Source organism: Macaca mulatta, chromosome 10, assembly GCF_049350105.2.
Source record: "Macaca mulatta isolate MMU2019108-1 chromosome 10, T2T-MMU8v2.0, whole genome shotgun sequence".
In the NCBI taxonomy this organism is placed as follows: Eukaryota; Metazoa; Chordata; class Mammalia; order Primates; family Cercopithecidae; genus Macaca; species Macaca mulatta.
The window spans coordinates 91,849,094-91,875,736 of record NC_133415.1 but is presented as its reverse complement, the minus strand read 5'-3'; the positions used below and the strand labels follow the sequence as shown (position 1 = coordinate 91,875,736).

Here is a 26,643-nt window from a genome sequence, read left to right as displayed (position 1 = left end):
GAGCTGATAAAATAAACCCTAAGGCAGACTGACGCTGTGACCAGGAAAGAGCTGCAGATTACAATCTGACAGAATGAAAAGTTAAGAACAACTGGCTTTCAGGGAGAGCTTCATGGAAGCGGCAATATCCCTCGCCTGCACCGTAAAGGCTAAGGATTATTACTGGCTGGGAAGGGGGAGACATCCCTTACCAGGACAACAGCACAGTGTGGACTAAAATGTAAAGGGGTCCCTAAGGGAGGACAGAGGCAAGGTCTAGGGCAGGCCTCCCTCGTCTCTGAGTCAGCCGTCTCATCTGCAAAACGGACAAACTGCTATCCACCCTGCAAGGTTGCTGTGAGGTTCAAATAAAGTGTGTGGGACGGCTGTGGCACACGTCTAGCCTAGAATGGCACTCAATAAGTGATGTTAGCCATAACTCTGAAGGGACCCAAGTGCTGAGCTGCACTGACACTTTATCCAACGGGCAAGACAAGGGCAGTGAGGATGGGCATGATATTATCAGACCTGCGAGCTGGATCCCGGACTCCAGTGGCCATTTTGGAGAAGGGCAGAGGAACTAAAAGATTCAAGGCAAACAAACTAATTAATGAAGCTATCATAATAGTGCAGGGGAGACAAAGTGTAAACCTGGGCAAATCATTTCAGAGATACAACTGGTAGGAACTAGCAATCAGTGAGTGAGTGTGCACACACGTGCACATTGGAAAGAAGGCTGGAGTGACTTCTTACTCAACCGGGGATAAAAACTTCTTAAAGAAATGGAGGTCTTGGTCTGAATGATCGCGAGAAAGAGACTGAGATGGAGAATCCGAGAGTCACAAGTTTATGAGTTTAGGATGTCCACAGCTAGCCAGCTGCCAGACAGCTAAGGCTAGTGTGCAGGCACACAGTCAAGACTGCCACAAGCATGAAGGCTCAGCTGAACTAGGGGCCACAGGGGTGTGCAGCCTTGATGGGGAAGAGCAGACAGAGAAGGAGCCCAAGAGGAAGCCAACAAGGAGGTGGGAGAGGGGAGTTGGCAGGGCTCCAGGAGCTCTGGAAGGAGGAGGAGGAGGAAGATTTTACCAAAGGGCTTGGACAGGGGTGAATGTTACCAAAAAGGCAAGCAGAACAAGGAAGAAGATGATGCCTTGACAATTTTATTAGAGTGGATGCCTAAACCTTACCATTAAGGAATACATGGTACTGAAAAGTAAAGATAGGGAGTTACTCTTTCAAGAATTAAGTCTTGGCCAGATGCGGTGGCTCATGCCTGTAATCCCAGCACTTTGCGAGGCCAAGGCAGGTGGATCGCCTGAGGTCAGGAGTTCAAAACCAGCCTGGCCAACATAGTGAAATCCCATCTCTACTAAAAATGCCAAAAAAAAAAAAATGGCTGGGCATGGTGGTGGGCGCCTGTAATCCCAGATACTAGGAAGGCTGAGACGGAGAATCATTTGAACCTGGGAGGCGGAGGTTGCAGTGAGCCAAGATAGCGACATTGCACACCAGCCTAGGCAACAAGAGCGAAACTCCGTCTCAAAAAAAAAAAAGAATTAAGACTCAGCATTTACTGAGAAGGCACAAGACCTTTAAGATCTTTATCTTGTATCTTTATTTGGAAATACAAAATACATAAAAAAAAAAGTAAATAAATATAGTACCAACAATGCAAGAATCTTGAGGCAGGATCAAGGAACAAGAAGAGTAAAATGAGTTCAACACACCCAGAAAAGAGGAGTTTGAGTCAGGTTTGAAAGAGGTGGGGTCACATTGACATATAGACACGGTAAGAAGCGTACATCATATAAAGGCAGGGGACAGTCTATGAAATGGAATGTAAATGATGTGGCCATCTGCAGGGTTGTCTTCTAGCTCACCATAGGCTCCTTCCCTGGTAGCTGCTCCTTCCTGATCCACTGGAGTGGCCGCCAAGCAGCCATGTCTACCCAAGACACCCGTCCCTTGGCCAACAGCCCTTGGCCCATGTAGACAGGTCCAGGGTGGGGACCTGACCCCAGCTGATCCTAAGTTCCTTCTCTAAGAACCTGGAAAGAGAAATTAGTCTCTCTTCAAGTAGCTGGACTTACGACAAAAAAACTATGGGAGCAGTAACCACATATTCTGCCATGTAGTTGGACGCAAATAAAAGAAAAGCAATATCATAATATCATGTGATACAGGATCAATAAATACTTCATAATTATATCCAGTCATGTTACATAATTGTTCGTTTAAATGGGCTTACATTAAGAAAGTAGCTAAAGCAACCAAAGCAGCTATTTGATCAGCCCCATCATGCTCTGCTGGTCTCTGCCTCCCGGCTGCAGCCGCCGCTGTCTTCATCTGCAGGCTGGGCCACCCCAGTCGCTGAGAGAAACCACAGCAGGTGGCCTATCAGCAGCCCTAGCTCTAGGAGGTTTGAAATTAGTCTATCACCCACAGACCGAGCCACTGGGGGCCAGGGGATGAGTTCTGGACTTCCCTGGGTCTCCAGATCAAAATGTTTCCTAAGCCACACCCAACCCCACTGCCACTCCCACATGGTCCTCCTCGTTCTTGCCCTCTTTCGCCCACTCATATCCTCTTTCTTTCTTTCACTCACATACAAACTCACATCCCATACCTCACATAGGCCGCTCACACATGGACCCACAACCCACACAGAGATGACTCACACACACAGATCCCCCATTCAGAGACACATAGAAACCACTGTCCTCTTCACACAGGAGGTACCGGCTGAGCAGTGAGGATGGGATAAGAAGGAATGGCCCAGCTCACCAGGGTCCAGCATGTCCTGTACCACAGCAGAGCAAGGCAGGACAAAGCTCCTACATGCTGCCTTCCTGCTTACAAAACTGCTTCCAGAAAGTCATCTATATCAACTACCACAGACAGAACTGAAAGAAGCTATTTTTTTCATCTCTGTGTCACACCAAGACAATAAAAGGCAATTGTGAACAATTAGTATTAATTAACAATGAATCTGGCCGGGCGTGGTGGTTCACGCCTGTAAATCCAGCACTTTGGTAGCCCCAGGCAAGAGGATCACCTGAGGTCCGGAATTCGAGACCAGCCTGGCCAACATGGTGAAACCCCATCTCTACTAAAAATACAAAAATTAGCCAGGCATAGTGGCTTACGCCTGTAGTCCCAGCTACTCGGGACACGGAAGCACGAGAATCACTTGAACCTGGGAGGCAGAGTTTGCAGTGAGCTGAGATCACACCACTGCACTCCAGCCTGGGCAAGAGAGACTCGGTCTCAATAAATAAATAAATAAAATGCATCTAAGAAAAGACTTGGACATTACAGTTTTGAACATAATAAAAACTGGAATATTTTTTAACTTAATTTAATAATTTTTAAGGAGGGGGTAAAAAAGAGATAGAGATGTTCTGTGTAACGTGGCCACAGAGGAGCTAACTAGAGGTGAAGTCAGCCATAGTCCACAAAATAGCATGCCAGCAGATACCATGGGTGAGAGAGATGACAATTAAACAGGGCAAGAGAGGAGCTTTAACCCAGAAGTTGCCATGGGCAGACCTAAGACAACAGACTCCTACAGCCTGTGGAAAGGTCTGAGAAACCAGTCTCCGGACACATTGGACATTCACCTTCGCCATGCTGCGCTCTCTCTCTCTCCAAGTTGTTCTGTTTCCCAGGAGCCAGGAGCCAGGGACCACATCTCACCTGGATTTCAGAACTGGCCTCCATATCTACTGGAGACTCCGTATCTACTCTTCTCTCCCATACACAGCACTCAGAATGATCTTTCTAGAGCCCAAACATGATCAAGTCACTGCCCACTCTCACATGTTCCCATGGCTCCCAACCAGACATAGGATGGAGTTCATCCTCTCTGGCTGAGCATGTAAGGCCTTCCGTCATCTGACCCTAACCTCCCCATTTTAATCTTCCATTGCTTTCCATTCAATCAAAATTCATTCAACGCAAGTGCCTATTCTGTGCCAGACATTGTTTTAGGTAGAAGGGACAAAACGAGACAAAGTCCTGATCTTAATGGAGCTCATGTTTTAGTGACAGGAGACACACAATAAACAATGCATATAATGTTAAGTAGTGATAGACAAGTGATAAACATAAAAAAAAATCAGAATAAGGGAATAAAGAACATTTGGGGTGCTGTTTTAGATAGCGCCTCTCTGAGGAAATAAATACTCAAAACTGGAGTGAAATTAGGAGAGAACCTTAGACTGTCTGGGGAAGAATGATCTAAAAAGAGGGTTCCTCCAGAGCATAAGCATGCCTGGGTTGTTTTGAGGAACAGCAAGGGGACCAGTGAGGCTGGAATGTAGGGAGCACTGGAGAAAGTGGAAGAAAATAAAGTCAGAGAGGAAGTTCGGGGGTAATTCACCCATAAGGGTCTGGCAGGTAAGATAAGACTCGAAGCTCCGTGAACTCATGGTCATGTCCCTGTGATTTCATTTATGCTTAGGGTGCCCTTCCCCACCTTCATCCATCTGGAAAATGGCTGTCCATCTTTCAAGCACAGCTGGTACGTCACCACCTTTATGAAAGTTTCTGGGCACCCCCCGGCTGGCTGGAGTTAAGGGCTCCCTCCTTGGCTGCCTCAGTGCTTTGAACACACTGAACTGCAAACATCTATTTCTGCATGTATATATAGCAAGTGGTCAAAAGTATTTGTTGAGTTGAGCTGCTGTTCAAACTATCGGTCGTCAAGAGAGAAAAATAAGTAAACCTAGCCATAAAAAACTTCAACATGGAAATTATTATACATACAGGAGAAACTTTTTTTTTTTTTTTGAGATGAAGTTTCGCTCTTGTTGCCCAAGCTGGAGTGCAATGGAGCGATCTCGGCTCACTACAACCTATGCCTCCCAGGTTCAAGCGATTCTCCTGCCTCAGCCTCCCAAGTAGCTGGGATTATAGGGATGCGCCACTACGCCCAGTTAATTTTGTATTTTTAGTAGAGACGGGGTTTCACCATGTTGGCTGGGCTGGCCTCAAACTCCTGACCTCAAGTGATCCGCCTGCCTCAGCTTCCCAAAGTGCTGGGATTACAGGTGTGAGCCACCATGCCCGGCCCAGGAGAAACTTCAATTGCACAGAAAAATCTAAATATATATGGTATAGTCATAAATAAATTCAAGAAATACAGACTCATACTGAAAAGATAATAAAAAGAAGCTGCCTAAGTGGGGAGAAAGACAGAATGTAGATAAACAAGACAGGTAGGTAATTATGAACTTAATTAATTACAGGCTAATTTCCACCCACAAGCTGAAAAGGAGTATCCTCTGACTCTATGAAATCTAGGACATCAGATGGTCCCATAAAGAAGGTAGGCCATTCTGCCAAAGATAAGCTCTTGCTAGAGGTAACTTCCCAAGGATATATAGGACGAAAGTGTTTGTGAGGAGAGGAGGAAAGGGGAGGAAAGGCTCTTACGTCCGCATCCAGAGTGGCTGAAGCCACAATCAATCGAAGATCCCCTCGCTTTTTCTGAATCTAAAAAAAGAAGACATTAAGAAATAATAATAGTGCAATACTTATGGGTGAGATCATTTGATATCTGAAATGTATTTCAAAATTCAGTGGGTTTTTTTTTGTTTTTGTTTTTTTGCCTGAGGAGGAGGTAGGGGAGCTTACAGATGAAAGGACTGACTACAAATTAATAATTGTCAAAGGTAAGGCAGGGGGGTCATTACACTATTATTTCTAATTTGTAAATGTATGGAATTTTCCAAAGTAAATTTTTTAAATTATAAAAACTATAAAGAAGCTTTAAGATCCAAATCTGAATTTACTGCGAATAAAACCATTTTTTCCTGAAACCCAGGTCTCAAGATAGTTTGAATCTATGTATGAAAAAGTATATTAAAAGCAAACAAACAATAAATGATAACACCAAGACAGAAATATGGCAAAAAAAAAAAAAAGAGATAAAAGATATTAAGTTACTCAAAGAAACACATAATCAACAGGCATTAGAGAAGTGATCAAATGAGATACAGCTAAGATATATAATAACAATGAGATATTTTTCCCCATCTATCCCATTGGCAAGCATTTATTTTTTTAAGGCTAACACTCAGTGTTGGCAAAAATTCAGTGAAATTGGCCCTCTTATACTGTTCCTGAAAAAGGTAATAACATGGTACAATAATTCCCTCAAAGTATCAAAAAATCTAAATCTTTGGCAATGGAATAAAATAATAATGAAAGTAGTAATAATAACAACTAATACAGACTAACTTATGTGCTAGCCTAGAGGCCCTGCATACAGGTACACAGTACACCCACTGTGCAAAGATGCCTGGCTGAGAGGGCTAGGGGCATCAGCAATCCAGCCCACTTGCCTCCTACCTAGCTCTAGACATCCTCCCAGAGGGGACATCTTTTTCTAATTTGCACAAAAGAACCTCACAGTCTAGCTGTGACCCTATGCCAGGCACTAACCTAGAAGTTTTTTGCTATCTTACTTAAGCTTCAAAACAAATCACAATATACAGCACCTATGTCTAACAGAACTCTCTGCAATGACGAAAACTTTATTTGTACTGTCTGATGCATAAGCCACTAGCCACCTGTGGCTATAGAGCCCTTGAAAAATAGCCAAAGTGAGGCCGGGCGCGGTGGCTCAAGCCTGTAATCCCAGCACTTTGGGAGGCCGAGACGGGCGGATCACGAGGTCAGGAGATCGAGACCATCCTGGCTAATATGGTGAAACCCCGTCTCTACTAAAAATACAAAAAACTAGCCGGGCGAGGTGGCGGGCGCCTGTAGTCCCAGCTACTCGGGAGGCTGAGGCAGGAGAATGGCGTAAACCCGGGAGGCGGAGCTTGCAGTGAGCTGAGATCCGGCCACTGCACTCCAGCCTGGGCGACAAAGCGAGACTCCGTCTCAAAAAAAAAAAAAAAAAAAAAAAAAAAAAAAAAAAAAGAAAAATAGCCAAAGTGGCCGGGCACAGTGGCTCACGCCTGTAAACCCAAGACTTTGGGAGGCCGAGGCAGGCAGAGTTCGAGACCAGCCTGACCAACGTGGAGGAACCAAACCCCACCTCTACTAAAAATACAAAATTAGCAGGGCATGGTGGCACATGCCTGTAATCTCAGCTATTCGGGAAGGCTGAGGCAGGAGAATCGCTTGAACCTGAGAGGTGGAGGTTGCAGTGAGCCAAGATCACGCCACTGTACTCTAGCCTAGGCAACAAGAGAAAAACTCCGTCTCAAAAAAAAAAAGAAAAGAAAAATAGCCAATGTGACTGAGAACCTGAATTTTTTTACTTTCTTCTATTTTAATTAACTTTTATCTCAATAGCCACAGGTGGCTAGTGGCTACCATAGAGGAAAGTACACCAGTACAGATATAGAGACTCTATTATCCCATTTTAGAGATGAGTAAACTCAGCAAAGTCAGAATTTGAACCCAGGTAGTCTGACTCAATGCCTATGCTTTTAATCACCCTGTTCTACCACTTCCTTCTAGACTCTAATTGGGAATCTGTCCAAAGAAAACAATCAGAAAATATGGGAAGGGAGGAGAGAGTGGAGGTAAGATTGAAACAAAATTGGCTGTGAGTTGTAATTGTTGAAGCCAGATGATGGGTACATGGGGGTCATTATACACCTCTTTGGGATATGTTTGAAACCTTAATAATAAAGAAAGAAACAGAAATGTAGCAGATTTAATTACAAGGGTGCTCGCTGCAACAGTATTTATAATATTTAAAATCTGCAAGCTATATAAATTGCTAACAGTAGGGGAAGTTAAATACTTTATGACAGAGATGTGATTAAATAACCATTAAAAATAGTATCTTCAGAGAATATTTAAATGACACAGAAAAATGATCCTAATGTAATGTTAAGGGAAATATGAAAGATACAAATTAGTATATACAATTCAATCAATCCCTAGTATGCCAAAACAGATCCAAGTACACACACACACATACACATACAGAAAAGAGAAGAAAACATACCAACATTTTACTGCTGATATTCTCTGAATGGGTAGGATTATGGATGATTTTAATTTTCTTCCTTGGTATTTTGTTTTATTTTCCAAGTTGCTACAACTGTTTTTGTAATGGGGCAATAAAATAAACACACACAATAAAAAGCTAGCAGTAAAGTCATACCTTTTTTAGCAAGCCAATGGCAATATCAGTGTACAAGGTCCTCTCGTGGGCTTCATCCAGCATGATGACACTAAGAATGAAAGAGAAGCTCTCAGTGAGCCTCTAAAAAAACCACACATCATCTCATCTAGACCATCAAAGAGCCAGCCTCTGGGTATTTAGTCCTCATACAATCACTCTGCATCAAAAGTAAACCTAAGCTACTCTTCTTTGACAAAGAGGCAATTCTTAGGTTAATAAAAACGGTGACAATAACATATCCGAATTTTAAAAAGTGTACTATTGTTATCTTTAAGCATTTTACCATTCACACTGAATTCCAACTGAATTTAATATCTGATTTTAAATGAAAACATAACCTATAACCCCACAGAACACATAAAAATCAGAACAAAGCCCAACCACCTGAAGACTGTTAAGCTATAACAACAGTCAAAGAGGTAGCTGACTACAGTTGTGACATACGTGGAACAGGGGGTCAAATGTGACACCCTCCTCGAGAATACCAGAGCCTGGGTGGGACAGCTTTAATGCTATGAGTGACAGACAGATATACTAGGAGGGGGAAAGTGATAAAAAATTATTTGGACTCTGTAAATTACATTTAACATGGGCCAGTTAGTTCTCTGCAGTCACCATCAATACTGGAGTGTGACAAGGCAAAATAAAAAGGACAAGTTACCAGACTAAGTAATGACAGGAATTTTAATGTGCCCATTTTTTATTGTCTGTAAAGGGCCATACTATTTAAATTCTGAGAAAAACACCAAGGGTCCCAACAGCCAAGGTCAAGAGAAAAGCTTTGGGGAAGCTTAAAACATACATGAATCCCAGCTACTAACACACCTGCTTCTCCATCTCCCTGGGGACTTTGGAAACTAGGAAAGCTATCATAAGAAAAACACATTTACCTATATTTTGTTAACAACGGATCAACCATCATTTCCCTGACCAGCATTCCATCAGTAAGAAACTAAAAAATAAAAACACAAAGCTTTAGAAATAATTCACTTACACTAAATATTAATGGTATTTTTTAAGTTCAAGTGCAATCTCTTTGCCAGGATGTGTACAAGTAAATTCCCACAAAGGACTGTGAGAAAATGCCTCCATATTTTCATTATCAAGCAATGTAATTGTTCACAAAAGGCTTTAAACATAGGGTCCTCAGCTGGAGTTGCAAATCTTTGAGCAGAATTTCACTTGCATTTATTATGGAAACATCAGCTAAGCCCCATTTCCTCTGGGCTTGCACCACTAGTACTATCGATAAAGAGGCAGTGAAGACCAATTGGTATCTGCCCAAAGAAACACCCTAAGTCTAAGATAAATTGCTCTTCAAATGTCCCAAAGACTACAGATTGCAGTTCTTGATGTTATTAACTTAAACTTCAACTAATATTATTTCACAGAATCTAGACAGGATCATGGTTAAGCACATGGGCTATGGTGTCAGACTGCTGGGAGTTCAGATCCTGGCTCTACCTCTTACTAAGCTGTGTGAACCTTGGGCAAGTTACTCATCTTCTCTGTCCCTGATTGCTCATTTGTAAAATGAGGTAATCAAAGTATTTACCTCACCAAGTTAATGTGAAAAATAAATAAGATAGTATAGTAGTTCCTGGGTATCCTTGGGGGTTGGTTCTAGAAACCGCCCCCCTCAGCCCACACCAAAATCTGCAGATGCTCAAGTCCATTATATACAATGGCATAGTATTTGCATGTAACCTATGCATACCTTCCCATATACTTTAAATCATCTCTAGATTATTTAGAATGCTTAAAACAATGTAAATGTTGTGTAAATAGTTGTTATACTATATTTTTAAAAATTTACATTATTTTTTATTTTTATTTTTTAATATTAGTAATTCAAGGTTGGTTGAATCCACAGACACAGAACCCACAGGATGCGGAGGACTGACTGTACATGTAAAGCATTTAGCATAGGATCTAGGACAGAGTAGTGCTCAAGAAAAGTCAGCTAATATTATTTAAGATTAATGAATCTATAATGCTTCAGAAACATACAGTAACAGCCTTCTTAACGTACTGAATTTGTTTTCAGGTTAAACCATCTCCCTTGCATGCTGTATCTTAGTGTTTTTTGCTTTTTTTGTTTTAAGAGCAGGATGCATTACCATCATGTTTTTCTTGGACCTGGTACCACATACATATGTAAGAGCGAAAGTGAGAACTTGCCACCAATGACAAATCACCAGTCAAGAACTGAGCACCTTGAAATTGTGACCAAATGGAATACAAAAGGTTTTTATGGATGGCTCAAAGGTTTTTATGGTTATGCAAACCACCGAAAATTAGCTCGTTCAAATATATTTGATGGTACAGAAAAATATTCCCTTCACCTAGCAAAATGAATGCAACAAAATATAGTAATCCGGAAAGCAAGGTCCATATTTTTATAAATCGCTACATTGGTCATTCAGTTTATCTGATTTTCAATTTTTCCTCTGTTGCAAATTAAGAGGTAACTGAGATTCTAATAACCAATTTTCATTTTCTCAGATTATTTTCATTCACTGTTTTACTGCACTGACTGATTAGACTTTGATTCTAGCACAGTGGTAGGTAGTAGGCAGACACCCTGTTGAGTTGATTATACACTGATTACTATTGATACTAATTACTTTAATATTAGCAAGGAGGCCAAAGAACACACATACGAAATCCACTTTCACATGTAAATGGAAAATTACTAATTAGTGAAACAACATTCATGAATTCTACACTTCATCAACTTATACTACTTGGTCTCTATTTTCAAGTCTTTTACAGGCTTATTTCTATATTTCGATAGCTATTTGAGTCAGTGAAAATACAGTAAAATACACATAAGAAAAGACAGCTTTGAGTCTTGGTCCTATCACTGATTAGCATATAATATCAGGCAAGTCATTCAACCTTCCAAGCCCTTAACCTCTTCATCTTTGGAACCAAGGACTAAACCTTACTTCCAATCTCCTTTCTGGGCTAAGACTGCAGGACTCTTTGAAAGAGCCCTGTGTCGCTGGGTGCGGTGGCTCACACCTGTAATCCCAGCACTTTGGGAGGCCAAGGTGGGCAGATCGCGAGGTCAGGAGATCGAGACCATCCTGGCTAACACGGTGAAACCCCGTCTCTACTAAAAATAGAAAAAAAAAATTAGCCGGGCATGGTGGCAGTTGCCTGTAGTCCCAGCTACTTGGGAGGCTGAGGCAGGAGAATGGTATGAACCCGGGAGGCGGAGCTTGCGGTGAGCTGAGATCGTGCCACTGCACTCCAGCCTAAGTGACAGAGCAAGACTCCGTCTCAAAAAAAAAAAAAGAAAGAAACAGCTCTCTGTCTCCCAGCTGACTAAAGTCTCTGGATGTCAGGATAATTTTCTTCACTTTCTGCCATGGTATCAATGTCCTGTATAGCAGCAAGGGCTACATGTTTTTAATTCTCCCAAAATAATCTTCTTCCTTATTTCCACTAGGAAAAGCAGCTTGAGCACTTTACCTTAATTCTCGTGGCCAGCTGGTCGGTGCAGTCATCAAAGCGGATGCAGTAGCCCACCTCGTGGCCCAGCACTGCACCCCTTTCTTCAGCTACTCTCCCTGCAACCTTTGGGAAGAAAGATCATGCTGAAAATAGAGACATAGAAATTACTGCACAGAGCACATACTATGGAAAATCTAAAGGTCATTTATATTTTAAATAGTATGTGAACACAGTGAAAAATGAAAGACAAGTTATTAGAGAACAAGCATAATAACTTTTACAATTATTATTATTATTATTATTATTATTATTGAGACGGAGTCTTACTCTGTCACCCATGCTGGAGTGCAATGGCACAATCTCGGCTCACTGCAACCTCCACCTTCCATGTTCAAGCAATCCTCCTGCCTCAACCTCCTAAGTAGCTGGGATTACAGGTAAGCGCCACCAGGCCCAGCTAATTTTTGTATTTTTAGTGGAGACAGGGTTTCGCCATGTTGGCCAGGCTGATCTCGAACTCCTGACCTCAAGCAATTTGCCCATCTCAGTCTCTCAAAGTGCTGGGATTACAGGTGTGAGCCACCATGCCCAGTCAATTATTAACTTATATATCTCACTTCATTCTATTAAAGGTCTTGGGGCAACTTACAAGAACATACACAACGAAAAACAAAATCACATAAAAATGTTATAGATCAAGATCCAAAAAATGACAGAAAAAAATTCAAAAGATCAAAGCCAATGAGAAAATGTTAAACATAGATATGCCAAAGTTATTCAAGTTGAGCCACAAATTCAGCTCTAAATTTGGTGGCCAAAGCAAAAAGGAAAGTAAAAGAAACGACAAGATTCACCCTGTTCCTAAAGAAAGGGCACACCGACCAGGGACAGCGTTTCATCTCCACGCTCGAAAAGAAAACCCATCCCCCTGGACCATGAGGACAGAACAGGAATTACCATATTCAATGCCAGGTCAGTTTCATTTTCTCATTGAAGGCAAAAAGGTAAGTTTCAACAGCTCACAACTGTGTTCCAGCTGCCAAGGCCATTGAGAGGGGAAATACAGACTAGAATTCGGGTTTAAAATAAAGAGGGCAGATGAGTGGATGAGAAGATTAACAAAAAATCCAAGGTAGCATAATAAAGTGAAAGACAAAATATGTAATACATTATGAAGACCATAAACTATAGACACAATTTCACCCATCAAAACATAACAAATAAAAAGTGAATGCAGGAAAGAGAAAAATGAATCCAACAGCAAGATCTCTGCATTCCCCCCAAGAAGGTTATTCAAAAGTTAACTTACTAATAGAAAATATTTAAAAGAATGAATAAGCATAAAAGTAGAAAAGCAATAATGAATATCATTTAGTTTAATTTAAAAGAAAATAGGACCGGATACAGTGGTTCACACCTATAATCCCAGCAATTTGGGAGGTCAAGGCAGGCAAATCACCTGAGGTCAGGAGTTCAAGACCAGCCTAGCCAACATGGTGAAACCCCATCTCTACCAAAAATACAAAAAGTTAGTTGGGCATGGTGGCATGCACCTGTAATCCCAGCTACTCGCAGAAGGCTGAGGCAGGAGACGCCTGAACCCAGGAGGTGGAGGTTGCAACGAGCTGAGATCACCCCACTGCACTCCAGCCTGGGTGACAAAGAGAGGCTGTGTTGGGAAAAAAAAAAAAAAAAAGAAAGAAAAGAAAGTTTAGTATTCACCACCACATAAACTACCTAAATGAAAAGAACCAAAGGGAAGCAATATTAATAGGTTTCCCAGGGACCCAGCACACCAATCCCCACAGAAGGAAGGAGTTCAGCTCCCTCTTTCACAGGTGAGACAACCTCCCCAGCACCCACGCAGTTCCCAGGTGCTGACTTTAGAACATGGCTGGCACAGGAGGTGTCCTGAGGCACAGCTTACTGCTCCAGCCTTTCCACCCCAGCAGCCCCAGCTTCAGGAAGGCAGAGGTTCTCTGCACTCAGCTTCTGAGCCAGGCACACCCAGGCGTTTCCTGCCCATCAGTGTTTAAGACACTGAAGAGCAGATGAGGATCAGAAGCAGCTCTGCCTGGTGACTCGAAATTACAGACTGGGGAGGCCAAAACCAAATCAATCATCCAGCAGCTGGTCTATACCATGTAGGCTTTCAAAACATCTGATGAAACCAGAAAGTTATCCCACACTGCTCTACCTCTGGTTGGTTGTATTTCCCAATGACCAGCATTTCACCAGGACAGACTTGTTCTTGTTATTGTTCCAATTTCAGCCCTACATGTCATTATATTATAAATCTCAGAATATGGTACAGGTAGAGAATGTATGCATAAAGATACTAGGAACTGATGGAGAAAACAGGCTTATAAGAATGAGCATACATAAATATATACACCTACAATGTACCCACAAAAAAAGTTAAATTTTAAAAAATGAGCATAAATTAACGAATCTCTGTAAAAATATAATCATTTTATGGGTCTATAAGGTAAAAGCCAAACCTGTTTATTCTTACTCCTTCACTATTTGAATACATCTGCTATAAAAAGTATTTTTATTTTCAAACTCTATTTTTAAATTTTTATTATTTATAATCACACAAGGTTATATTCTATTGGTTTTTTAATAGATTTTCCTCTCTATCACTTTAGTTCTGCTCCCAATAACCTCATCAACTAGACTGGACAAATACTATCTTTCTGACAGACCAAAAGGAAAGGGAGGTAAAAAGACCAAAAAAAAAAAAAAAAAATTCACTGAGCACCTACTACTGGCAAGTACTGTGCTCTAAGCTTTCACAAATTTGTATCTCATTAAATATACACACAGCCCATGAGGCAGACAAGACACTATTGTATTTACAACTGAGGAAACTGAAATAAGACAGGTGTTAGAGCTTATTCTGAATCATGGGTCAGGGAGGACCTGGTCTTGAAGTCAAACCCAGGCCACATGAGTTCAACAAGCATCCTCATTACTAATTGCCTCTCACAGAGATCAAGCAACAGCTTATGCAATCTGTTTTTAGGCTCTGAGATTGTTTGCAGATTTTAGTCTGCACATAAAGCACTTTCTGAGATGTAGCATCTCAAACTTGACAGCTCTATTAACATTACATGCTCTTTGCTCTTTCAAGAGAAAGCTGTGGTTTCATGGAAGTTATCCACGGCTACAAATTTGGAACTGAAATGCAAACTGATTAAGAGCTGGGATTCCAAACCACAAACAGGAAAAATTGCTCTAATTTTTAGGCAACTGAGTCATCTTTTAGTGACAAAAAAGATTAACTCCAGCATTTCAACTTAGTTTCCAAACTGTTACCACCATTTTCATACAAAAACACAACACACACACACAACTTGTAAAACTGTATAACTTCTTAATTGAACACTATTAGAAAATGAACTTTGGGCAAAATGACGACACAATAATTAAAACTCAGTAAGAACAAAAATAACTTGGGGAAATAGAATTAATTTCTTGTCCAGGTAAAGACTGCAAACTAAAGGCCGTACTTCCTTAAGGTTTTTTTTTTTTTTTTTTTTTTTTTGGAGATAGGGTAAAGGTTGGAGTACAACTCACTGCAGCCTTAAAACTCCTGGGCTCAAGTGATCCTCCTGCCTCAGCCTCCCAAGTAGCTGGGACCACAGGCAGGTGCCAGCATGCCCAGCTAATTTTTTAAAAAATTGTTTTGTAGAGACAGGGTCTTGCTATGTTGCCCAGGCTGTTCTCAAACTCCAAGGCTCAAGCAAACCTCTTGCCTCAGCCTCCCAATGTGCTGGGAATACAGGCATTAGCCACCACACCCAATCTCTCAGAGCTAATTCAAAAACGACAAAAGAATTTAAACATACTATCAACGAAAAACTTATGGTGGCTCCGACTTCTACACAGTGATCCTCAATTGCCAAAAGGCAGTGAGCAAAGTCTGCACAGTTCGCAGGGACAGTGTGAGTCAAGAATTTTATATCAACAAAAACCACAACTGAACATTCTCAAGCATATTTTTAAAAAAAAAAAAAAGCTGAACGATAAAATTCAGCCAATACAAGAAATAAAAGCAAAACAAGCAATTAAAGGTTGGCAAAACCATGGAAAATAACTAATGATGAGTACTGAATCCATTTAAACTAGAATTAAGGTTAAACACCTGTGAGAATTATGATTAAGAACATGTACGTTATAAATATTGAAATGAAAATGACAGGACTGTATCTACGACAAATGGAGAAAGCAAAGGTGGAAAGAAGAATACATGCTAATTTCCTCTTCTTTCATAACAGGAAACTATAAGGTATAATTTGAAATATAGGTAACATCCTGAGGTTTTTTGTACTCTTTCTTCTTACTTTTCAAGCTTTAATAAAGTATCTTGTGGTGAACATTTATCCAAAGTACAGTCGCTACTCCTATTTCACTAAAGTTTCCTATTTTGTTAAATTCAATAAAAAATAAATATTAAATATGATCTCATTTTTATAAAATTATTTCTCTCCAGCCAGTCAACCATTCATCTTCACCTTTAAGAGAAGCTTGGAATGATGTTCACAAATGTTCACATTGTTTATGTTGGATGGTGAAATGTGGGGCTTAAAAAATATTTTGTTTTTTTATTTCCTCAGCACTTTATTACTTACAATGTTCACAATGTGCAGGATCAATTTAACAAAAATATTCAAATCATAATTCTTTTAAAACTGAAGACCTGGCCAGGCACGGTGGCTCATGTCTGTAATCAAAGCACTTTGGGAGGCCAAGGCAGGCAGATCACAAGGTCAGGAGTTTGAGACCAGCTTGGCCAACATGGTGAAACCCCATCTCTACTAAAAATACAAAAAAAATTAGCCGGGCGTGGTGGCACATGCCTGTAATCCCAGCTACTCGGGAGGCTGAGGCAGGAGAATTGCTTGAACCCGGGAGGCAAAGGTTGCAGTGAGTTGAGATCCCTCCATTGCACTCCAGCCTGGGTGTCAGAGTGAGACTCTGTCTCGGGAAAAAAATAAAAATAATAAAAAAACACAAAAACTGAAGACCTACATTCTTAAGGAGCAACTTCAATTCATTTAAAGCCTTTAGGAAATGTAAACAAATCACAAATGTAGACAACACAGATAGAATCTTTCCAATACAAAAAGAAACTCACTGTAACAGCAGCCACTCTCCGAGGCTGGGTCACTCCTACCACTCTTCCTTCGGCTGTCCAACCGGCTTCTGCAAGGTACTACAAACAAAATCACATATAAGTATACATATGACACCACTTTTCCAGAACAATCTCCCCCAAGATGCTCCCATACTGTGTTAAAGTCACTAAGAAAGGAAAAAGCACAGTTATTGTCCCAGCAGAACTTTGGGAATTATTTTACAGATGGAGAATCTGAGTCTTGGTAACGTTAGGTAATTAAGTTCACATCAAAGCTGATCAACAGAAGAACTAAGGCACAATTCCAGCATTCTGACACCCCAGTCCTGGAAAATCACCATGTTCTACAGATGCCTCAAGGAACAAAAAATTATCCATAGGTCACTCAAAACAGTGCTAAATCTGTAGAACAAAGAATTTTTAAGCACATATAGAGATGGCTCAATATAAATATCAACCATACAACACATTTCAGTCATATTAAATACAACAACTGGATTTTATATATATGACTATATACCATTAGATTATATTAGTACACATATATAAAATTTGATTGACCAGGAACGGTAACTCATACCTGTAATCCCAGCACTTTGGGAGGCCGAGGCAGGCAGATCACTTGAAGTCAGGAGTCCAAGACCAGCCTGGCCAACATAGTGAAACCCAGTCTCTACCAAAAATATAAAAATGTAGGTGGGTGTGGTGGCACGTGCCTGTAATCCCAGCTACTCAGAAGGCTGAAGCAGGAGAATCACTTGAACCTGGGAGGTGGAGGCTGCAGTGAGCCAAGATTGTGCCACTCCACTCCAGCCTGGGTGACAGAAAAAGATTCTGTCTCAAAAATAAATAAATAAATAAAAGTAAAAATTTTTTTTAAAAACAATTTGCTTAAGTGTATTTATCTGAGTTATGTACTTATTTAATATCTATGTATTTATTTGATTATATGCACTTAAAATCTAATATGGATAACAGTGGTTATCAGTTACATGTTTTTCTAACATCTAATTGTTTTACAATGAACATATATTACTTCAACACTAGAAAAAAGATTCTAAAAGTTATTGCATCTATCTGCTCATGTGTTCAAAAGAAATAAAGGAAGGATAATATAGATACTAAGAAAATGGTTGTCTACAGGGAATGGGTGGGAAAGTCGTAGAAAGAAGGGGAAATGGAGGCAAGGTAACAGGGATAAAGAGGGCCTGTCAATGCTCTCAGTAGATCTTTTTATGTAGCTCTGACTCTCAGAACCATAGCCATGCATGTTTCCCATACTTTTTAAATACCCAAAAGACAAATAAAACCAACCAGGATGTGGAGGGAAACCTAAAGGAAATACAAACACTAACAGATGACCCTTTCTATACTACAAATGAATAACATAACCACACTGCAGGGGGTGGAGAAGAAAAGAACAAACCTAGGTAATGATGGAAAAATATATCTTGACTGGATGTTGTAAGGCTAAAGACAGAACTGGACATAAACGCTGTAATATAGTTAGTAAATATCCAAACAAGGTTATGAGTTAGCAATTCTGAAACTATTTTAATGAATCCATAAATATACTGTAGATAATAAGGACTAAGCTTCTCATTGTTGCAGAGAAGTTATAAATAAAGGCTCAAAGGAGCCCTATAGTATTAGACTGGAATCAGAAGCATCTGCATAAACTCATGGTGTTTAAGATATAGATGGATAGACAGATACAGATAGCTAGATTTTTTACAATGTATTGCTTAATATTCATACATATATTTCCTAAGTCTGCTCACTGAGACTCAGCAATGACATCTCAGTAGCAATGAGCACTCTAGCATCCAGATTATGATCTTTTTTTTTTTTTTTTTTTTTTGAGACAGAGTCTCACTCTGTCGCCCAGGCTGGAGTGCAGTGGAGCGATCTCGGCTTACTGCAAGCTCCACCTCCCGGGTTCATGTCATTTCTCCTGCCTCAGCCTCCCAAGTAGCTGGGACTACAGGCGCCCGCCACCACGCCTGGCTAATTTTTTGTATTTTTAGTAGAGATGGGGTTTCACCATATTAGCCAGGATGGTCTCGATCTCCTGACCTTGTGATCTGCCCGATGCGGCCTCCCAAAGTGCTGGGATTACAGGAGTGAGCCACTGTGCCCGGTGTTTTTGTTTGTTTGGTTGGTTTTGGGTTTTTTTTTGTTTTTTTGAGATGGAGTCTCGCTCTGTTGCCCAAGCTGGAGTACAATGGCATGATCTCAGCTCACTGCAACCTCCGTCTCCTGGATTTAAGTGATTCTCCTGCCTCAGCCTCCCTAGTAGCTGGGATTACAGGTATGCACCACCATGCCCGGATAATTTTTTGTATTTTTAGTAGAGACGGGGTTTTGCCATGTTAGGCAGGCTGGTCTCGAACTCCTGACCTCAGGTGATCTACCCACCTTGGCCTCCCAAAGTGCTGGGATTACAGGCATAAGCCACCACGCCCGATCCCAGATCATGATTTCTAAACATCATTCTCCAATAAAAGGAACCAGGGCTTGTGTAGGAAAAATACAAGACAAGCCTGAAACATCTTGTAGTACTAGAAAGTAAGGAAGTGGTCAAAAAAATGAAAGCTTTTAGAAAGAAAACATGAGCCAAAATGAAGGAGCTCCTAATGTTCAAAGATGAAACAATTTGAGCAACACGATAAATAATGACAGAATTGGGCTTTAACACATAGAAAAAAATAAGTATCTATGAATCCATATAGATACACGCAAATAATCTAACAAATAAATGAGGAAGAAAGCACAGTTCTTCCTTAAAGAAAATTACATTTAATAAAGATAGAGGGAAAGAGGAGAAAAGAAAATCATCATTGCTGCAGACAAGATCCACCGAGGTGGATGCTAAACTTAGTAGGTGAGAGTTTGAAGAAAAGCAGAATATTTGCAGTGTGAAAATATGTCCCCCAAGATACATATCAACTAAAAAGGGAAAGACAGTAGCTTCATAGGCAAAAGTTGGAACCTTAACCAAGTGACCAAAGTTGCTATTACCAGAGACAAAACATACCAACATTATGAACCCCTGAAATGATGCACTAAGGATACAATATCATTTCTGTAGTATTCTTGCCAAAAACACATAAGCTCCTTCTAATCATGAGAAAACATGACATAAACCCAAATTGAGGAACATTCTACAAAGTAAGTCCCATTATTTTAAAGTGTCAAGTTCATGAAAGATGAAGACATACTGAGGAATTCACACAACCTGGAAAAGATTAGGGAGAAATAACAACTAAAAGCAATATAGGATCCTAGAACTAAAAAAGAACCTTAGTAGGAAAACTGATGAGATTTAAATAAGATCTATAGTCCAGTTACTATTATTGTACCAGTGTTAATGTCCTGCTTTCGATCTCTGTACTAGCAGCGAAGTAAAGAGTATAAGGGAATTCTGTATTGTTTTTTGCAACTTTTCTATTAGTTTAAAAGCAGTTAAAAATAAAGTTTAGAAAATGACTGTAAGAAACAAAGCGTTGTAGATAATGCAGGGTTTTTGCTACAAAAACTATAAAGTTTATCTTGTATTAAATACCCACACAAAATACTACCAACCACCCCAATCAACACAAATACAAAAACAGAACTATAAGAATAATACCTAAGAGTCAATGAGCACCTTACTAAGTGCCAGGAACTGTGCTGAGTGCCTTACATGCATTACCCCATTTAATCCTCAAAACAAAACCTATAAGGAAGGTAACGTCATCATCAACAATACACAGATGAGGAAACAAAGAGGCCACATAATTTGTTCAAGGAAACAAATAAAAATCTGTGTCCTGAACTTCAAGCTCAGCAAACCAGTCATGACACATAAACAGAACAAAACATATTATCCAACTTCAAACACACATAGCCAATCTCTTAGCAGTAGTGTTAAGTGAAAGAAAAATAATTTCCATAAAAACAAACCTGTCCATAAAGCTAGTCACCTCAATACTAGAAGACTGAATCTGTGATTCAGACTTCTACGGCCTGCTTATGATTGCTGAGACGTGGAAATGTAAAGCTACTGAAAAAGCAGGTGTAGCGCTGACGTCAAGAGGCAGCGGCCTGTCACCGAGGGAGATCACTAAAACATAGCTGAAATCCATCTGAGTTCTCCACTTTTTAAGGATCACCCAATCTGGGCTTCTGGCTAAAGGACAGAATTAGGAAGAACTCCGCCAATAACAGTACTAATAAAAACTGTACTTAAGAAGAGCTTGTATTCATAGCTCTTTTTTTTTTTTTCCTTTTTTACAGAACTCTAGTAAAAAATATATATATATCATCTAGGTTCTACCTATAGTTTGTAGAATTTCAAAATTATTAAGTATTTGGTGCTTTTGCATGTTGTTTTTTTCCCAAGGAAAGGTACTATATAAATCTAACAAAACAGAAAAACCTGCTCCGTATCCTTGCTGTAACCTTTAGTTCCTCAGTCATTCCAATTTTCCTAGGCCATAGCCCAAATTTAGCTTCACAATAAGTTGAAAACAGTGACTGTCTCAGGGACGGGGAACTGAGTGGATAGGAGAAAAGGGAAGACTCCATAGGAGATGTAGCAGATATTTGGACCAATAATACAATCTATCATAATGATCTAGTCATTTTCAACGGCAAAGCTTAGGAGATTCACTTTTCACCATTTATTCCTTTGTTCTTTGTGAATTTTGTACCATGTAAATGTATTTCCTATTTTTAAAAAGTGTTTATAATAAAATGCAATTCCTTAAAATAATTCAATTCAAATGCATGTGTGTTTTGAGCCAGCAACCCCCATAAGTATTTTATTTATTCTATAAAAATATCTATATGTGTGCAAAATGATTTATGTGCAAACCAACTCCACTGCATCATTGTGATAATACAAAACTGTAAACAACGTAAATGTCTATCAACTGGGGATTGGTAAATTATGTTCACATATTAGCATCTATGGAACTGGAAAAAAAAAACAGTAATACATCACGTGAAAAAAAAAAAGTGTGAAGGCATTATCTGACTTCAAAATACACTACGAAGCTATAAACAGAACAGCATGGTCCTCACATAAAAACAGACACACAGACCAACGGAACAGAACAGAAAATCCAGAAATAAATCCACACATTTAAAGTCAAGTGATTTTCAACAAAAGCACCACGAACACATCTTAGAGAAAGGACAATCTCTTTATTAAACGGTGCTGGGAAAACTGGATAATCACATGCAGAAAAATGAAACCAGTTCCCTAACTCTCACCACATATAAAAATCAAATCAAAATGGATAAAAGACTTAAATGAAAGGCCCAAAAGTATGAAACTACCAGAAAAAAAGGGAAACACTTCATGACACTGGTCTGGGCAAGGATTTTTTTGTACATGACCTCAAAAACACAGGCAACAAAAAGCAAAAATAGACAAATGGGATTGCATCAAACTAAACAGCTTCTGTATAGCAAAGAAAACAATCAAAGAGTGAAGAGAAAACCTACAGAATGGGAGAAAATAAATGCAAACTATGATCTGATAAAGGGTTAATATCTAGAACGTACAAGGTGCTCAAACAATTCAATAGCAAAAAACTAGAAATCCAATTTAAAATGAGCAAAAGGGTGTGATTCCACTCTGCGTGGCTATTCTCTGGAGCAGGGGTCATTTATCTCTATCTGCCTTCTCTCCCACCTAAGTACACGCCACCACTCCATGGAAGATTCGATGGACATGGACATGAGCCCTCTGAGGCCCCAGAACTATCTTTTAGGTTGTGAACTAAAGGCCAACAAAGATCATCACTTTAAGGTAGATATTCATGAAAATGAGCACCAGTTATTTTTAAGAACGGTCAGCTCAGGGGCTGCTGCAAAGGATGAATCGCACATTGTTGAAGCAGAGGCACAATGTTGAAGGCAGTCCAATTAAAGTAACACTGGCAACTTTGAAAATGTCTGTACAGCCAATGATTTCCCTTAGCGTCTTTGAAATAATACCACCGGTGGTCTTACAGTTGAAGTGTGGCTCAGAGCCAGTGCATATTAGTGGACAGCACTTAGTAGCTGTGGAGGAAGATGCAGAGCCAGAAGATGAAGAGGAGGATGTGAAATTCTTAAGTATATCTGGAAGGCGATCTGCCCTGGAGGTGGTAGCAAGCTTCCAGAGAAAAAAGTAAAACCTGCTGCTAATGAAGATGATGATGATTTTGATGATGAGGAAACTGAAGGAAAAGCGCCAGTAAAGAAATCTACACAAGATACTCCAGCCAAAAAAAATGCACAAAAGTCAAATCAGAATGGAAAAGACTCAATACCATCAATACCAAGATCAAAAGGACAAGAATCCTTCAAAAAACAGGAAAAAAAGTCCTAAAATATCAAAAGTTCTGTAGAAAACACTAAAGCAAAAATGCAAGCAAGTATAGAAAAAGGTGGTTCTCTTCCCAAAGTGGGAGCCAAGTTCATCAATTATGTGAAGAATTGCTTCCAGATGACTGACCAGGAGGCTATTCAAGATCTCTGGTAGTGGAGGAAGTCTCTTCAAGCAAATAGTTTCAACAATATGTTTAAAATTTTCCATCTTATTTCATTTCTGCAACAGTTGATATCTGGCTGTCCTTTTTATAATGCAGAGTGAGAACCTTCCCTTCCGTATTTGATAAATGTTGTGCAGGTTCCATTGCCAAGGCTGTGTTGTCCAAAATGCCTGTTTCGTTTTTAAAGATGGAACTCCACCCTTTGCTTGGTTTTAGGTATGTATGGAATGTTATGATAGGACATAATAGTAGTGGCGGTCAGACATGGAAATTGTGGGGAGACAAAAATATGTGAAATAAATGTGAAATAAAACCCAGTATTTTAATAAAGTTTTAAAAAATGGGCAAAAGACCTGAACAGACATTTCTCAAAAGAAGATGCACAACAGGTGTATTATTTCATATATATAAAATAATCCTCAACATTACTAATCATCAGGAAAATGCAAATCAAAACCACAATGAGATACCACCTCACCCCAGTTAGAATGGCTACTATCAAAAAGATGAAAGAAAGCAAATGTTGGCAAGAATGTGGAGAAAAGGGAACTTCTGTACACTGTTGGTGAAAATGTAAACTAGTACAGCCACTATGGACAGCAATATGGAGGTTTCTCGAAAAATTAAAAACAGAACTACCATATGATCCAGGAACCCCACTACTGGTTATTTATTCCCAGCAAAGGAAACCAGAACATCAGACATCTGCATTCCCATCACTACTCACAACAGCCGAGATATGGAATCAGCCTAGGTGTCCATCAACAGATGAATGGATTTTTAAAACGTGATATATATACGCAAGAGAATACTATACAGCCATAAAAAAGAATGAAATCCTGTCATTTGCAACAACACAGATGAACCTAGAGGACATGATGTTAAGTGAAATAAGCCAAGCACAGAAGGACAAATATTGCACGAGCTCACTTACATGTGGAATCTAAAAAAGTTGATCTTACAAAACTAGAGAATAGAACAGTGCAGAGGGGAGAGGGTGACAGGGAGTAGGGAGAGTAAGAGGTTGGTCAACAAGCACAGAGTTATAGTTAGGTAGGAGGAATAAGTTCTGGTGTTCTACTGCACAGCAGAGTGACTATAGTTAATAATGTGCCATAGACTTCAAAAATAGCTAAGAGGAGTCTGAAAGTTCTCATCACAAAGAAATGATAAATATTTGAGGTGATGGATATGCTAATGACCCTGATTTGATCATTATATAACATATACACATATCAAAACATTACACTAAATCCCATAAATATGCATAGTTATTATGTCAATTCAAAACAGCTTTTTTAAAAAATGAAAGAATAAGTAAAAAAAAAAAAAAGACAAGGCATAGTAAAACATGTATAGATGTTTCATGTTTAAAATAGGGCGTATATGTGCATACACACACACACTCACTTCTCTGTAAATGCATGAACAAATTTCTACCAAGAAACTGATAATATTGATTATAACGGCACAAAGGAAATGAGTACCAGGAAGACAGGGCAGAAGGAAATCTTTTTATGTCCCTTTGTGCCTTTTGAATTTAAAACCATGTGAACCTATTAATGTTCAAAAATAATAAATATTCAAATCTTAAAATTAAAAGAAAAAAACTACCTTTGTTTGCCCACATTACCCAGCCTAGATCCTCATCCCTCCTCTTTCTCCTTCCCACCAGTTTTCCCTGGACTTAGTAACACAGCAGGCCCTCTCTGTTCCCTGGCAGCTAAACCTTGCAGGGGTAAATGGTCAAATCACTGTGATATATTTATCACTGTTCTAAATACCTGCCACCCATTCCTATGGGAGGATTATATATGCTGCCACCCCATTGCTATCAGGCCTGGCCATATAACTTGCTTTGACCAATGAAATGTGAGCAGAAGGGCCACTTTCGGTCAGAAGTTTTAAGAGCTATCTCATGATTCTGCCATCTACCACAAGACCAACAAGTCCCTCATAAGAGCAGTACCATCAGCCTAAGGCCCAATGATGATGTGATAGAATCTCAAAGCCAACCCAAGACAACCACATAGTATGAGCAAGAAATAAACCTTTGTGCTTTTAAGCCACTGAGATTTTCAGGTTCTTTGTTACCAGAACATAGTTTATCCTAAGCTGACTACATAACATCACAGACTAATTCCCAAACAATTCTGGAACATCGTGTGGCCTTTTACCTCTGTTCTATGTTCCATAACCTCACTACTCTCTACAGTGTCCTCACCTATAAAATGAAGACAATAATGGTGTTTGCTTCATAGGGTCATTGAGGATTAAACAGATCAACATGTGTAAAATCACTTTTTGCAGCACTTACTACTGTTATTAGTTGTTATATTATTGTTGTATTATCCTCTAAATGACAATCACACAGTAATTTAACCTTTCTCCTGTTTCTTCCTGTAAGAAATGAGTAACTTACTGGCTGTCAATTCCATCTGCATATATGGTTATCTTTTTCCTCCAGGCCACCATTTCTTCTGCTGTATGCATTTCAAATTGTCCTTTACTAGGTCATTCTCCTCTGTCTACCTTTTCCTAGCTGTCTATTGAGAAACTTTAAAAAAATAACTATATCTGGGTCCCAACCTATTAATAAACCCATTATTCAGAATGGAGTTGGGGAGCAGACAAAAAAGAAGACCTACACAGATGCTGGCATGACCACAAGTCTGGACCAGGCAGTCAAGAATACATCGTTAACATATTCAAAAATGCAAAGGGATTTTTATCATCTTCCCCTTAGACACCCTTAACCCTAAAACCCTACCACTGGACATGCTGTCTCCAAGATGAACAACTCAGGACTGAACCAGTTCTCCTGCTCCCTGGCCGCTCTGTTGGCTGCACCTGCCACCTACCCACCTCTCCAAAACCTCACTCTTTCTTCACTTTCTCTAACCATTAACAGTCTCCTCGTTCCTCTGTCACTTCCCTGGCTGCCATTCTATCTCATTTCTGCTCCTGACTCCTAAATGTTGATGCTCCTAGGACTTTGTCCTTAATCCTCTTCTCAGTTATTTCTGTTCCATCTCCTTCCTCCATGTATCAGGATGTTCAATCCCTATGTCCACACCTTCTACATCTGACCTCCACCAAGCTTCAGATTCCCATTCCAATCTTCCTGCTAATAATGTCATCAAAGGCCATCAATAATATAGGAAAAAATAAATCTGTTTAAAAGCAAACACGTTAATTTCCCCTCAAAAAAAATCTTTACTGTCCTATCACATTTAATATTAGCACTGTTCGCCAAGGCAGCAAGTCATGGTCAGTCAGTGTGCACCTTTGTACCTTCCACTTTGTCATCACAAATATCCATGTATTAGATCGGTGCAAAAGCACCAACCTAAGTTTCTAATATCTACAGACCCTAA

The 26,643-nt window shown here is 39.8% G+C and overlaps 1 protein-coding gene and 1 pseudogene across 8 annotated transcripts in view; one reads left to right on the top strand and one right to left on the bottom strand.

Annotated features, from left to right (window-relative positions):
• DHX35 (DEAH-box helicase 35) overlaps nucleotides 1-26,643 on the bottom strand; it is a 91,742-nt gene that overhangs the window by 52,622 nt on the left and 12,477 nt on the right. For all 7 annotated transcript variants that reach the window (XR_001447509.3, XR_013399939.1, XR_013399941.1 and 4 more), the window contains 5 exons: nucleotides 16,740-16,817; nucleotides 11,615-11,719; nucleotides 9,025-9,086; nucleotides 8,114-8,183; nucleotides 5,419-5,478 (listed from right to left, as the gene is read on the bottom strand). Coding sequence is in view for 3 of the 7 variants with exons in the window: in XM_028828414.2 (XP_028684247.2) it covers nucleotides 5,419-5,478; nucleotides 8,114-8,183; nucleotides 9,025-9,086; nucleotides 11,615-11,719; nucleotides 16,740-16,817 (375 nt within the window). In the remaining 4 variants the exon portion in view is untranslated. The remainder of the gene's footprint in view (nucleotides 1-5,418; nucleotides 5,479-8,113; nucleotides 8,184-9,024; nucleotides 9,087-11,614; nucleotides 11,720-16,739; nucleotides 16,818-26,643) is intronic.
• On the top strand, nucleotides 22,343-24,600 carry LOC144332161 (nucleophosmin pseudogene; annotated as a pseudogene). Its single transcript, XR_013399942.1, has one exon. The product of XR_013399942.1 is annotated as a nucleophosmin pseudogene (transcript).